This window comes from Eptesicus fuscus, chromosome 20 (assembly GCF_027574615.1).
Source record: "Eptesicus fuscus isolate TK198812 chromosome 20, DD_ASM_mEF_20220401, whole genome shotgun sequence".
In the NCBI taxonomy this organism is placed as follows: Eukaryota; Metazoa; Chordata; class Mammalia; order Chiroptera; family Vespertilionidae; genus Eptesicus; species Eptesicus fuscus.
In genome coordinates, this window is record NC_072492.1 from 20,604,436 (window position 1) to 20,619,226 (window position 14,791).

Genomic DNA, 14,791 nt, shown 5'->3' on the forward strand with positions numbered 1-14,791 from the left:
GCGAGACGTCCTAACTCCCCTGTGCCTGTTCACAGCAGGTAAAACTGGAAACAACACACGTCTGGGTAAAAAGCCCCCAAACCGGTATTGTTGCCTTGATTCTTGCCTCGGTATTGAAGCTTTGTTAGCTTTGTCACCAGGGGTTCATTTAAGTTTTCACTCATGTCTCGAAGCTGCTGTTTTGCATCTGTTTCTGGAGGCTGATCCCTCATTAAGCGGCACTGTTCTCTGCTTCTGACAGCTGGCCAGGTGTCTGGGAACAGGTGGTGGAAGAGGACAGTGAGTGTGGGCCAAAGGCCAAACCACAGAAAGCCAGCCCTCTTGGGAACTGTCTCCTAACTCATGCCCCTTGCACAACTCCAGGGGGCGCTGTTCATATAGAATATGCAGGCAGTGCTCCCAGAGTCATGCAGGTGCTTTGTTCCTCACATCCTCCACCATCTCGAGTTCCCCATGAGGTGGCCTGGTCAGAGTGCATGTCTGAATTTCTTTCTGGCCTGGCCTGCGGGCCTCCTGGGCCAGGTGCGGGAGGCAACCAATCAATGAGTCTCTCTCACATCAGTGTTTTTCTCTCTCTCTCTCCCCTTCCTTTCCCTTACACTCTCTATGGAAAGATCAGTGGAAAAAATACCTCCGGGTGAGGATTAACAAACACCTACCTGGGCACCCGGGCTGTCTTTTCCTGGGGTCGCAGCAGGACAGTCCCTGGTGAATGCTAACGTAGAGGATTATGGTCATTGGAAGTGATTCCTGTGGATGTCAGAGGCAGCTGTAGTGAGTGCTCAGAAGGAAGAGCCCTGGTGAGATGCTGCGGGGAGAACAGAAAGCAAATGTGGCCACTGCCTTCTAACTGCAGATTCCAGCAGGAGGGCCTGTCAGACAACCACAGAAAACTTCCTCTGAGGAGAAAAACATGCCCCCTCGTTCGTTTCAGGCCGTAAGGGTGCATGTGAGAAGAATCTGACGTTCTTATTCACAAACGAGTGAATCAAGAAAAACAGAAAAATAATTCAGTGTCTTTACCATTTTTCCTTGGATGACGGGAAGCTCAAGGCTGTGTTTTCATTTGAAATAATTATTTATATTCTCTCTCCGGCTTTCTGGTACCTTTCCTCCTCCAGGGAGCAGAGGATTGCTGCAGATTATCCAATTGCACGATGATCTCCACCTCTGACATTTCCGTCCTCTCTCCTCAGGGTGCAGCAGTTAGAGGAGGAAAACACAGAGCTCAGGACGACAGTGACGCGGCTCAAGTCGCAAACGGAGAAGCTGGACGAGGTGAGCGGCAGGTGCAGGTGCCTCTGAGGCCTGGACCTGGAGCCAAACCACAGAGAGGCAGTGTGGCCAACCGAGGCCTTTAGTTTCTGAAATTCTAATAAAATTGCTCTAGGAAAAAAAAAGGCAATAAAATACGAATAATAATTTGTCTTCCTATATTTCTGATTTTCTAAATTTTCTGCAGTGAATATATTTCCTTACATAATAGAAAGGAGGAAAAGGTTACTTTCTAAACGCTCGGGCTGCCACCTTCTAGCCAAGTTTCATCTGGCATCACAGGAGGACGGCAGAGGCCTCGGTGTTCCCAGCTGTTCTAGAATCCTAGGGATCCGGGTGTTTCTTTAGCGTGACTCGGAGGGCTCTGTCTCGGGGGCTGGGCTGGTTGCCTGAGGTGGCTGACACGGATCCTCAGGGAAGCCCCGGGGTACAGTGAGCCCCTCCAGGAGCCTTCCTCGCTGACCTGGTCTTCCCGGGCCCAGGAGCGGCAGCGCATGTCCGACCGGCTGGAGGACACCAGCCTGCGGCTCAAGGATGAGACGGACCTGTACAAGCGCGTGATGGACAAGCTGCGGCAGAACCGCCTCGAGTTCCAGAAGGAGCGGGAGGCCACGCAGGAGGTGGGTCCCGGGCCGGAGGGCTCCAGGCTCCCTCCTTTGCCCTGCTCCCACCAACGGCCTCTCTCCCACGCAGCTCATCGAGGACTTGCGGAAGGAGCTGGAGCACCTGCAGATGTACAAGCTGGACTGCGAGCGGCCAGGCAGGGGCCGCAGCGCATCCTCCGGCCTGGGCGAGTTCAACGCCAGGGCCCGCGAGGTGGAGCTGGAGCATGAGATCAAGCGACTCAAGCAGGTGCGGCCTGGGAGCCTCAGTGCGGCGGGATCAGGTGTCCAGGGCCCCAGGGGTGGGTTCCCACACGCTCCTGCCTGCTCCAGTCAGCAGCCTGGCTGTCAGGGCTGCTCGCCCTCATCTCTCAGCTCAGGCAAGGCAGCCACGGCTGAGGGAAGTTTCCAGGGCTTTCCTTGGCATCCATAAAAAGAGATAGACACCCCTCTTCTGTCCTGGGCACGTGCGGTGGAGAATGAGACTCCCCCCAGCCGAATAGTAGTGCCTCCCTGTGTGGGGTCTCCCAGCAGACCCGTCTCATACGTCAGGGGTCGGGGACGAGGGACCAGGAGGGGCAGTGACCAAGTGAGAGAGTGATGGCTGCTGAAGCCCCCCGCTTAGCCTGGCCTGGGGTGGGAGAGCGCCATACAAATTACACCCGTGAGTTGGCTCCGTCCATCAAGGTAGCTGATGCTGATGCTCGCCCTCCCACAGCAGTACTAAACCCAGCTCTTCCCATCCACCAGGGGGCGCCCGGGGTCCCAGGTGTGAGTCCTTAGAAGCCTTTGGCAGAAGCTAGAGCATGGGGCTGGTGAACGGGTCTGGGCAGGGCATGGGCGGGCGGGGCCTGGGGAGTGAGGATGCGCCTGGGAGAGCTCCCAGAGCAGGACTCCTGAGCCCGGCTGCAGGAGGAGCTGAGGAGAGGGCCACTGCCAGCCCAGACGCCCAGGGCTTCGCTTTCCTCCCCGAGGGGCCAGTGTTGGAGGAGCCATGGGCGGGCAGTGTCCCCACACAGGGCCTCAGGGGCTCCATTCTGGCTCATGCACCCCCAGGGAGGAAGGGGTGACCTGAAACCAGGCTCCCCGAGCAGGGCTGTGACTTCTGAGAACCCCTTGACCTCCCAGGCCCCCGCCCTCCCCTCTCCCCCCCACAAGCCTGGCAGCAGCCACATCATCTATGAGGTCCTGACATGACACCCGCCTGAGGGGAGGGCACTGGTGGGGTCAGGTGACTGGATGCAGGCAGGTGGGTTCTGGATGCTTCCGGGCTGACAGTGCCTCTGTCCTCCTCACAGGAGAACCATAAGCTGAGGGATCAGAACGACGACTTGAATGGGCAGATCCTGAGCCTCAGCCTCTACGAAGCGAAGAGCCTCTTTGCCACCCAGACCAAAGCACAGTCCTTGGCTTCGGAAATCGACACGGCCTCGCGCGATGAGGTAGCGTGCTGTTCCCTCCTGCGCTCGCTTCGGGCCGGTCCTCTGAGCCCTGCCCCATCCCCACCTGTTGCAACGGCGAGCCCCAGGCTGCCCAGAGCAGGGAAAGCAGACCAGGCCTGGCCCCATCTGCAACGAGCCTGAGTAAGGGCAGAGCTGCGGGAGGGTTTGATCCCTCTGATTTCCCGCGGGTGGTGGGAGGAGCTCCGGGTTGGAGCTTGAGTATCAGCCACAAATGTGCTGAAATGGCCAGTTGATTTCATTAACACGTCGCCCAGGGCGTCTGTCACTCCCCTCCTCCGAGCCAGGAGGGCGGGGCACGAGCACTTCCGGAGCACCTGCTGGCAGTATGCCCTCACTTCATCTTCTGACAACTCGGGGGCTGTCTGAACAGACTGGGAGGCCAGGACACTGGGTCACCGAGCCTGTTGTGGGGGAGGGACCCGGGCCTCCAGCACCAAAGCCCCCTCTTTCTGCCCACGGGGGGATGGTTATAAAAGTTCAGGTCTCCAATACTCCGGTTACATTTAAACCCGAATCTAAGACAGTCACTGAACCCCTTACCCTGTGCTGGGACCCCTGGCCTCGGAGAGCTCCAGCATTTCAGTGACGCCCCAAAGGACTGTCAGGAATTGACCGGAGAGGGGCAGTGGCAGGGCCCGGGGTGGCAAGGGGGCCATTCCAGGCTCAAGAAACAACCTGACAAGTCTCAGGGCCCTGGGACTTTGGGTGTCAGTCTTGATTATAAATGCCTTTGGCCAGTGTTCTCAGCTTTTACCAAAAACTTACCCATGCCTGGGCCCCTCCACAGACCAGTCAAGTCAGGGTCTCTGGGGTGGGCCTGGGCATCTGCATGGCTCACACCCCTTGGGTGTGAGTCGAGCCGGGCTTTAGACTCGTGTCCTGGGACCGAGTGCTGAGGTTGGTCTTGGGGCTGCCTTGCCTGGGTCTCCTGAGCTCTGTCCTTGGGCACTGGCTCACTGTGAGCCCGGGCACCTGGCTCCGCCCAGGCCGGCCTCTGACCGCCTCTCCCATTACCATCAGCTCATGGAAGCCCTCAAGGAGCAGGAGGAGATCAACTTCCGGCTGCGGCAGTACATGGACAAGATCATCCTCGCCATCCTGGACCATAACCCCTCCATCCTCGAGATCAAACACTAAGAGGGGGGCTGGCTGCAGAGCGGCCTCGGGACCCCGGGACCAAAGGGCAGACCCTGCCTGAGGATGCGGCCCCAGCCGGGCCCCCCCACACACACTGAAAACGTATCTCTGGCCACCATGTAATGTGTGCTGGTGTGGATGTGGGACGCTGAGCACACAGCGAGGGGTGAGCGTGGGGCCGTGGCTGGGGGTGACTCGGCGCCGTTGGCTGTCCATGTGCACTTTGCGGTCCCTCTGCCGGGGCAGAGCGTCCTGGGGGTTGCGGGGGGCAAGGGCTGCAATCAGGAGTGACTGTAATGGCAAGAACTGGAAGCTTGTGTTGCAGATACTGGATAAAATGATGCTACCTCTGGGGGTGAGGATCAAGTACTCTGGGGAGACAGCTCTTTCTCCTGCCCGTTCCTTCTGGGAGGAGGAGCCAAGTTATGACCTTTTCTAGTTCGAATGTCCAACAGGGGTGGCCTCGCCAGCCTCTGTAGCCACCTCTGAAGTCCAGGTGCTGGAGCTCAGAGAGGAGGAAGTGATGTTTAGGGGAACGTGAGGAGGGGCCCCCACCAGCCCCCTCCCCATGGCAGCCCCTGCGATGCTTGTGCGCCGTGTGTCCAAAGGACTCGGGCTTGCTGCCGAGCCACCTTCATTCTGAGAATCCTCGGTGTCTTCAGCGTCCTCCGTGCACTCCCCATCCCTGCTTACCTACCTCTCCCTTCCTGTGTTTGTTTTGTTTCTAAGACCATGAAAATAAGCAGCCTTCGCTCGGCTGTAACGTGCAGGGATTAAAGGAAGGAGGAGGAGGCTGAGGGACGGGTGTTTCAGGCAGGGGTTGGCATCGGGCAACCAAAGACGTGGTTTTCGGGGAGGAGCGCGCTCGCCTCCCCACCAGGTTCCTCCCGCTGGCTGCATCTGGAAAGAGAAGCCGGGATGGACCGGCAGCTGCTGCTGGGCTGGCAGGGGGCCTTGCTCACCACCCTGCGTTCTCCGCCGCCTGGGGACGGCAGCCGCGGGCGCGGATGTCCAGGGCCAGGCCTCTGGGCCGGGCTCAGCGGGGCAGGGAGACCCCGGCATCCCAGCTTTTAGGAACACACCTGCCTTCGGTCCTCGGCCAGTGGGAGACGACTGCTGTCCTGGCGGGAGACACAGTTGGGGAAGTTTCAGGGCAGCCTTCGTCGTCCGTCCTCGGGACACGTGTGGGAGTTCACACTGGATTTTCAGTGTGACCTCTGTTCCGGGCAGCTGGGAGTAGATCGGGTACTTCCCCTTTGCGTTTTCCCAGTGGTTCTCCATTTTATGTGGCTGATTCGTTTCCTCGATCCAAATCTATAAACATGGATGGTCTTTCTTTCTCCCCCCCCCCCCCCCCATCCCCCCAAAGTTTGCTTTCGTTAGCACTTCTAGTGTAAAGGGAAAGTTTGGGCATGTTGGGGAGGGAGTGGAGGGGAGTGTGCCGGGAAGGTGGGGGAGTGGAGGGTGAAGAGGGCCCTGGGGACTTGGGGGTGCCCTGCTCACAGAGGCAGGCTGTGGCCACGACCCACCCTCATGCAGTCCCGTCAGCTTTTGCTCTGGTTGGATTGTGTGATTTCTTTTCGAGCATATGTGGGGGGTTTGTTTCTTGCTGCAAGTAACGGGGCTGCACTGGTTTGATCTGGGAGCTTCTCAACCCCTTAGGACACTGGTCTCCTCGGGCTCCGCCTCGGGTCTGGGAAGTGGCGGTGGAAGGAAAGCATAGGGAGCCCGTCTCTGGAGAACTTGCTAATAGGAAGGAGTGGCCACGAATGAAAGGAAAGGAAAGATAATCAGGACCTGGCTCTGGTCTGGGTTTTACTTGGAACGAGTCCGGCAGAGAAGCCGGCCAGGTCCCGGGCCTGGTCTGTTGGGGGCTGGCCCCAGGGATGGGCATTTTATGTGTAAAACTTGACAAGCTCTTTAGCTGCAGGGAGGCGGGAGGCTGCCACTGCCTGAGTTGCAGTCACCGTGTGGGAAGGGATTTCTGCCATGGGGAAAGGGGCGGGAAAAGCCGTCAGCCCGCAGCGTTCTGCGCCTCGTCCTGCAGGGGGCGCCACAGGCACACTCCCCGAGGAAGCACCGGGGCTGAAAGGCCCTCAGGACCTGGTGCTGGGGCATGGGGGCTCTGGAAGAGGGCGGACTTTAAAACGAGGCTGAATTCCATGTAACACACACCTCAAGTTAAATCCAGCCTCTGACATCAGCCAGAATACCTCTTACAAAACCTCGTCTGTCCAGTTGGCTTTTTAAGATCACACTTTTTAAAAAGCTCTTCTGTGCTTGAAAGCTACCCTGAGGAGGGCAGGTGCCTCGGGGTCCCAGCCCTCCAGCCCCGGCCAGTCCCAGAGCTGTGCTCACTCTGGGTCTGCCCTGTTCCTGGTCCCTTCCTTCCTCGTTTGTTCTCAGGTTGAGAGTCCTGCCCGGCTCTCAGTACTGGTGAACAGTACCCAGGATGCCCAGTTAATTTTGAGTTTCAGGTAAACAACTTTTAGTAGAAGTATAGTGCACGAAATAGTTGGCACATAATTAAAATGGAGAGATTCTTGAAATTCTGATCACGGGCCCAAATCCCCAGAGGTTCTGATTTCACGGGTGTGGATGTGGCCCAGGCTTCGGAGGTGTAAAATTCCCCAGGTGATTGTGATTTGCCTGGGTGGCCTGAGTGGGTTTTGGTTTTGGTTTTGGTTTTTGCTAAACCCAGGTAGGGGCCAGCACTACCTAGAGCAGCGGTTGCCAACCTTTTGGACCTCAGGGACCACCGGTTGGCGACCGCTGCCCTTAGAGGGGCTTCGTCAGAGACGCCCGCTTTATATGACACTGGCCTGTCCTTGCACTCAACTCAAAGCCAGACAGGACTCACTGAGCCGCACGTTAGTTTTATCTACAGAAGCTAATAGAACGGAGGCCCCACTCTGTGGGAAGGTATAAGAAATAAAGTTCTAGTAACAAATAAAAAATTAACTTTGACGTGGCCAGAGTTCGACAAGACGTTTTATTTTAAATGTGTTAGATTCTCGCCGAATTGTAAGGGGCATTTCTTTACCGTGACTTGACTTCTGACCTCTTAAGAACACAGAGCTCGAGAACCTTCCCAAGCCCTTGGACCTGACAGGGTGGTTCTCAGCTCTGGCTGGGCATTAGCACGCCCGGGGAGATTTTTTAAATTCTCTTGTCGGGGCTGACAGTCCCCTCACGCCCCTTTCCAAGCGGGTGTGGCCCAGGCGTGGAGATGTTGGGAGGGCCCCCCAGGTTGTGCTAATGTGCAGCCCGGGGCTGGGGCCTGTCCCGGAAGGTTGCTGGCCAGGGCCAGGGAGGACGTGGCTGCCGGGCTTGTTAATCCAGGTGCTGGGTACCAGGGAGGGCTCCTGCTGGGCGGCTGGTGGGTTTTCCTGAGGTGATTTCCCATGGCAAGATCCCTGGACCCCAGGATGCCAGGCCAGATGCCTTCAGGAGCTGGCGAATCCAGCTGTTCTCACCAGCCTGAGGGTCAGCAGTCGTGAGTGGGCAGGTGTGCCTGGTGCCCGCAGTCAGTGGGTGGCAGGAGTGGGGATGAAGGAGGAGCAGGACTGAGTGGCAGGGAGCCCACAAGCAGCCTCAGAAACGGTGGGCTTTGCCTCGGGCCGTTCCCCCGGGAGGGTAAGGGTTGCCCCAGCTCCTCCCCTGTGAGTAGCCAAACCAACACCCGGCCCACAGTCAGGAGGCCCAGGTGCCATCGCACCCACCCGTGAGTCTGATTGCTGGCCCCACAGGAGGGCAGTGTGGGCGCTTTTGTTACAATGAGGGACAGAGGCCTCCAAGGACTCCTGGGGCCTGTGCGTCGGAGAAATGAGCCCTCTTTGTGCTCTGTGGGTGTGTGTTTAATGCGTTAGCAAATTTAAACCCGAAGGCTAATTTTAGACGTGATTGCAAACGGGAAGTTTTTGGATGGTCACCAGGCCAAGGAAATGACTTTGTTGTCCCAGCAGATCTGCAGCGACTCTTTTAAAGGCCCGAGGTGGGTGTTAGAGTGAGGAGAGGGCCGTTCCGCTCTCATCTCCCAGCCTTTCTTCCTCTGTGACCAGGCAGCCCCTCTAGGGCTGTGGTTCTGGCTGGGAGACCGGCATGCCTGCTGCGTGCGGGGCCTCAGGCTAGGGGGCCATGCCCTCCCCGCCGCTCTGAGCAAGTCCCTCCCCTTCCCTGACCCTGGGACCTCTGGGTCCTGCCCTCCTGCTCTGTGTGTGCATGAGAGGGCGGGGAGCAGGGGGGGCCAGCACCACGGCTGCCCACCTGCATGGCAGGGCAATGCCAAGGCTGCCCACCTGGAAAAATAGACTACTTGCTAGAAAGTTATTTCTAAAAGCGTAAACCCTGGTGAAGCTTGATGCGCCATGATTTTGTTGCTCCGACCTTGTGCTTCTCTTCCCATTGTGACTGTTACGGGGGGATGCCTGCCCCAAGCCCCCCAGGAGGGGTGGCTGGGAGGGACACCCCAGGGTCACCCCTGCAGGATCTAAGTGCTGTTGTCCCAGGAGCCCGAGCCTCCCGCTGTTCCGTGCTGCACAGGCTGCGTTTTGTCTGCATGGTTTGGGGTCATTGTCCTTGTGCCTTTTTCTTCCCTGTCACCCCTGTACAGGACTTTCCACGTTGCCACTGCCCCCTTTTCTACATCCTCCCGTCTCCCCTGGCCCTTCCCGAGCCTGTAAATGTGTACGTAGCGTTGCACTTGGTGTCCGCGTGCCTCCGCCACGTCCGGCCTGCTCCCCCGGTGTCCCAGCTCGCCCGCCGCCGGGACCAGGCTCCACTGCCCCTTCGTCACTCAGCCGTGCAGACGTGGTCACTTGTACAGAATGTTCCATTATGGTCCGAAGCTTGGGGGGTCGGGCCCACTTAGTCCCTCGTCTAGCCTGCCGCTAGTGTAGAAGCCTCGCACAGCAGAAAGGGTGGCTTTGTGTAAACTCCCACAAACCTCTCCTGTGTTGGTGTCAATATTTATAGAACGTAGAGCGCACCTTCCCAGCCCGGGGCTTCCGCCCGCCCGGCAGGGACGTTCCGGGTCTGCCAGCTCCGTGGGCCCATCCGAGATGCACCCCCCGCCCCGGGGAAGCCGCTGCCCTCTGGTGTCTAGAACAGCTGCGGACAGGTGGGCAGAAGGAAGAGGCTTCTCGCTGCCGCCCCGCCTGCCGTTACCAACTGCCAAGCTCTCCCTCATCTGCTGAAGGTGCTCAGACCCGGGTGCCATTAAATCCCCCACTGATGTCGGGACCGAGGTCAGACCGGGCGTGGCTGCAGACGCCCTCGCAGCCTGCTGGCTCCCTTCATCCCAGCTCTTACCGCTCTCTTGGCTGGGTCTCCTGGGGGTGGGGGGGGGGGGGGAGGTGGTTCCACTGGAATAAGTTGCACGTGTGGCCTCAGGTCCGAGGGTTGGTTGATGGCTTTGACTCTCTGTGGATTCCACCTGAGTCTTCAGCCCCAGGAGCCTCCATCTGGAAGCGGGCTTAGCTCTCAGGCCTCGGGCTCAGGTGAGACCTCCGCCTCCAGGCCCCAGGGTGGGGAGAGTGGGGTGAGGCCCCAAGGCTGTGAGCCAGGGTCCGGAGCTCTCCACCTCCAGCCTGCTTCCAGCCAAAAAGAAGCAGGCTCTCAGAGGCGGGCTCCCTCGGGAACTAATGTACAGACCGAGGTGTAAATAAACAGTTTGCTTTTCTTGCCTGACTTAATGGTGAGTTTCTGTGGTGGAGGAGGGAGGGAGGAAGGTGGGGTGGCGGGGGCTGGTTGCAGGGCTCCTGGGGATAGACCACCTTCCTACAAAGAGCAGGCCTCACCCCGCGTGCCAGGTGGCTGGTGCTGACCTGCAGGGGCTGGGGGTCTCCCCGCGGACTCTTGCTGTAGCCCGCTGTCCCTACGAGATGCACGTGGATCCCAGAGCTCCTCTACCACCACAGTCCAGCCCCAGGGCGGAGTTTGAGAAGTTTGTCCTCGCTGCAACCACGTTCCCTCCCCAGCCAGGGCCTCTCAGGGTCTCAGCTTATTCCGGTCACTCTGCTGAGGTCCCAGTGCCACTTTCCTCCAGGCCAGCCCCCGTGACCCCTGGGGCACAGGCCACGTCCCCCACTCAGCCTGGTTTCCCACTGCCCTGCCAGCGCTGGGCCTGCCAAGCCCAGTAGGGGGGTGGCTCCAGGGTAGGTGGCCAGACCCCCAGATTTCTACCCACTCCTTGTTTACCCCTCATTAGTATAGGGTTCCAGGTGTCAGAGGGGTTCATAGGTCACCCAGCTGCTGGAGATGAATCTGCCCTCCCTGTTGGCCAGAATTTTAGGGCAGGCAGGACCAGACGCCTGCACTTCCCCAGGGAGGCCTCTGCCATGGGGTCTGCCAGCGCAGGCGCCTGCTCCCTACCCACTGGCTTCCCATGGCCTCCTGGGCTCTCGGGGAAGTCACCTCCCAACACTGGGGGCTGTGTTCTCTCGGACCTTATTCCCTCCATCCTCCTAACGTGCCTTCTTTCCTTCCCCACTAGGGTTGCCAGATTTTGCAAATAAAAATACAAGAGACCCAGTTAAATTTGAATTTCAGAAATAAGTTGTTTAAGTATGTGCCATGCAACACTAACACGTTACTCAGCGTATGTCTGAAATTCGAATTTAGCCGGGCACGTTTTAAAACTGGCAGTCCTATTCCCAACCCTCCCCAGGCCTCTGCTGCCAGTCAGGTGCCTCCAGTTCCTGAGTGTGGCCTTGCACCCCAGTTTCAGAAACAGGTTCCTTCTTACTTTGACATTATTTTTTTTAAAGGTATGTTTTTATTGATTTCAGAGAGAGAAAGGGAGCGGGAGATGGAAACATCAATGATGAGAATCATCCCTCAGCTGCCTCCTGCACGCCCCCTCCTGGGGATCGAGCCTGCAACCTGGGCATGTGCCCTGACCAACCATGACCGCCTAGTTCAGTGGTCGGCAAACTCATTAGTCGACAGAGCCAAATATCAACAGTACAACGATTGAAATTCCTTTTGAGAGCCAAATTTTTTAAACTTAAACTTCTTCTAACGCCACTTCTTCAAAATAGACTTGCCCAGGCCGTGGTATTTTGTGGAAGAGCCACACTCAAGGGGCCAAAGAGCCGCATGTGGCTCGCGAGCCGCAGTTTGCTGACCACTGGCCTAGTTCATAGGTCAATGCTCAATCACGGAACCACACCTACACCGGCCGGGCGCCCCCACTTCCTTTGAGTCTGGTTCTGCCTTCTCCCCAGCCTTCCAGAAGCAGCTGCTAGCGTTTTCCGGAAGCTCTGGCCCCTCACAGCCCGCCTCGGGTCGCGTGTAGACATCTGGAGCCCTGAAAAGAACGTGACATGGAGGTGAACGCGGAGTATAGTCAGGGACATGGAGGGGAGCAGAGTGGTGTCCTGGGGGCCCCGGTGGGGACAGGCATTGCTAAAGGACCCCAGTATTGACTTCTAATGCGCTGACGTTTCACAATCATCAAGCCATTAACCATGTTCTAAGCGCTGACTGTTCATGGAGAGATTCCTGGACTTGACATCAGAGGCCTAGGTTTGGACCCCCAGCCCCTGACTTCCTGCTGTGTGACGGAGCCAGGTCCTCCTCTCTGGGGGTTTCAGTTGCCTGGACTGTGAGCAAAGGCAAGGACAGTTCCTCCCGTGACGTCGTGACGAGGAGCGCCTGCGTAGCGTGTGTCCAGGCCCCAGGGGGGGACCCAGTCGGTGCCGCAGAATCAAAATCTGGCTTTCAGGAGGTAAGACTCCTCTTCCCCAACAGATTATCAAAGTGTCTCCTCTACTGCATTAGTTTCTAGGGTGCGTATGAAAACGTACCACCGCTGGGTGGCTTTAAACCACAGAAATTTATTCTCTCGCAGTTCTGGAGGCCAGAAGCCGGAAGTCAAGGTGTCGCGGGGTTGGTTCCTCCGGGAGCTTTAGGGAGAGTCGGTTCCGGGCCCCTCTCAGCTTCTGCTGCTTGCCAGCATCTTGATGTCCCTTAGCTTGTGGCTGCGTCTTCACGTGGACATCTTCCTTCAGTATATCTGTGTTCAAATGTTGCTTTTTAAAAAATAATATATATTTGTATTGATTTCAGAGAGGAAGGAGAGGGAGAGAGAGATGGACACATCAATGATGAGAGAAGCATTGATTGGCTGCCTCCTGCACACCCCTTATGGGGGATCCAGCCTGCAACCCAGGCATGTGCCCTGGCCGGGAATTGAACCATGACTTCCTGGTTCACAGATCGATGCTCAACCGCTGAGCCACCCCGGCTGGGCTCACCTTTCTTATAAGGACGCCAGACACTGTAGTAGGACCTCGACTTGATTACATCGGCAAACACCCTATTTTCAAATAAGACTGCATTCACAGGCACCAGGCTTAGGGCCTCATCGTCTCTCATGGGGAGACACAATTCAAACAAGTTTACTGATCTGGAGAGAGCTGGGAGCACCTGCTGCTGTGTGTGCAGGCTGTGCCCTCTGCACAGGCCCGGGCCCACTCACCAGTCTTGGGCAAGGTTTCCTGAGTGCTGTAACAGATGACGTCATCCCCACGGCCCCCCAAAGTCTCAGTTCCTGCTAAGTGTTCCATTGTCAGATCCCACCAACTCACTGGGCCCTTACATTTAGGGGCTTTTAGAGTTGTCTGTGACCAGGTCAGAGTCTCCTGAATGGGTCCAAAATATCAGCACGGAATCACTCCACCAGCCAACTTCACTGTGCATGCCAAGCTCTGTGCCCAGCACTGGGAGTTGGTACAGAAAAGACAGCAGAGGCTTCTGTCCTGGGGGAGCGGAGAGGCACCAGCGGGCTGCGGGAGCTGGGGCCAGGGACGCCTTCCCCAAGGAAGGGGTGTTTCAGCAGGGCCCCTAAGGACTAGGATTCAGGAGCTACGCGTGGGGGAGGCTTGTAGAAAGCTCCGCCCTTTCGGGATACTGTGCTTGGGAGGCGGGCTGGTGAGGCAGCACAGAGCCTGGTGGGCTAAGGGTGGGTCTCAGCCACCCATGAAGCAAATGTTTCCACAGCACCTGGTACGGGGCTGGGTGCTGGGCTTGTGATGGTGAGCAAAGCCGACCCACCCCCCCATACCCGTGACACAGGAGCGTCTAGAATGCTGGAGGGGAGAGTCTCCATCCTGGCTGCACATGTGAATCACCTGGGGGGATTTTAAGCCACGTGGGTGCAGGCAGACCTCGGAGCCATTGCAGGCGCGGTTCCAGACCGTGGCACTTAAGCGAGCATCACAGTAAAGCGCGCTGTAATCTTTTTGATGGTGGAGGGTGTTGCCTTCAAGTTGTAGAAACACAACATCTGCGAAGCACCCAGGCGAAGCACAATAAAAGGGGGTGCGCCTGTGTGTAGGGGGACCCAGCCCAGCGCTGTGGATTCGGTGGTATGGTGGGGCTGGACACTTGTGTGGGGGCTTTTTTGTTTTTCTCAAAGTCCCCGGGTGATTCCAGGGATGAGAATCACCGATGCATACTCACTCCTGAAACCATTTGAGGAGTCAAGGGAGAGTTCAGCTGAGGATGGAGGAGGAGGAGGAGGAGGGGGCCAGGTGAGGGCGATTGGGGAGGGCACGGGAGCAGGAACAGAAGGTGCAAGGGCCTTAGAGAACCAGTAAGAGAAGAGCAGGACCGCCCACCACGGAAGGATCTTACCTGGGAGCCGCCATCTCAGACCTGAGATTCAGAGCAGCAGGCGACCAGGTAGGGTGCTGAGGCGAGAGAGGAAGGCAGCCTGGACTCAGGTAAGACCTGGTTTTATTGTTTTTTTTTTGCTGAGTGAGATGGGGAGTTGGAATCACTGGGTTTTGGTGGTCACTTGGGCAGGGGAGCCAGGCTTCTCACAGCCCTCCTGGGAGGGGGCTCCAGCCACCCGTCTCCAGAGAACAACTCGACTACAGCCACGCGTGGGAAAGCTATTCCTCCAGCTCCTCACGTGCGTCCTCAGGGCAGCAGGCAGGCATAGCGCCCTAGCCCTCGTCGGGTCCAGAGACCCGTGGTCAGCAGGACGGTCGGTGGCCAGCAGAGGGGTGTTTGGTGGACAGCAGGAGGATGGTTGGTGGACAGCATGGGGGCTTGGTGGTCAGCAGGGGGCGCTCTGTGAGGGTCAAGGCAGGTTCCCCTCCAGTCAGTCCATCTGGATGTCTGTGCTGATTTTGGAGCCCGGGGCATTGGCATGCTGCCGCCCCCTCTCAGCCCCTCCCCGCTGCTTGGCCCACAGGGGGCTGCGAGGAGTGGTGCATGTTAGTGTTTACCTCTTTAGGGCTTGCCGCGTGCCAGGCAGTGTTCTAAGTGCTTGCCATGTTTGCGTCATTGAATCCTCAGACAACC

The 14,791-nt window shown here is 57.9% G+C and overlaps 1 protein-coding gene across 1 annotated transcript in view; it reads left to right on the forward strand.

Moving 5' to 3' along the window:
* RAB11FIP4 (RAB11 family interacting protein 4) overlaps positions 1–14,791 on the forward strand; it is a 278,710-nt gene that overhangs the window by 30,495 nt on the left and 233,424 nt on the right. The window contains exons 9-13 of the mRNA XM_028154824.2: positions 1,197–1,278; positions 1,758–1,895; positions 1,969–2,127; positions 3,176–3,319; positions 4,361–4,503. Coding sequence (XP_028010625.1) covers positions 1,197–1,278; positions 1,758–1,895; positions 1,969–2,127; positions 3,176–3,319; positions 4,361–4,477 — 640 coding nt within the window. The 3' untranslated portion in view covers positions 4,478–4,503. The remainder of the gene's footprint in view (positions 1–1,196; positions 1,279–1,757; positions 1,896–1,968; positions 2,128–3,175; positions 3,320–4,360; positions 4,504–14,791) is intronic.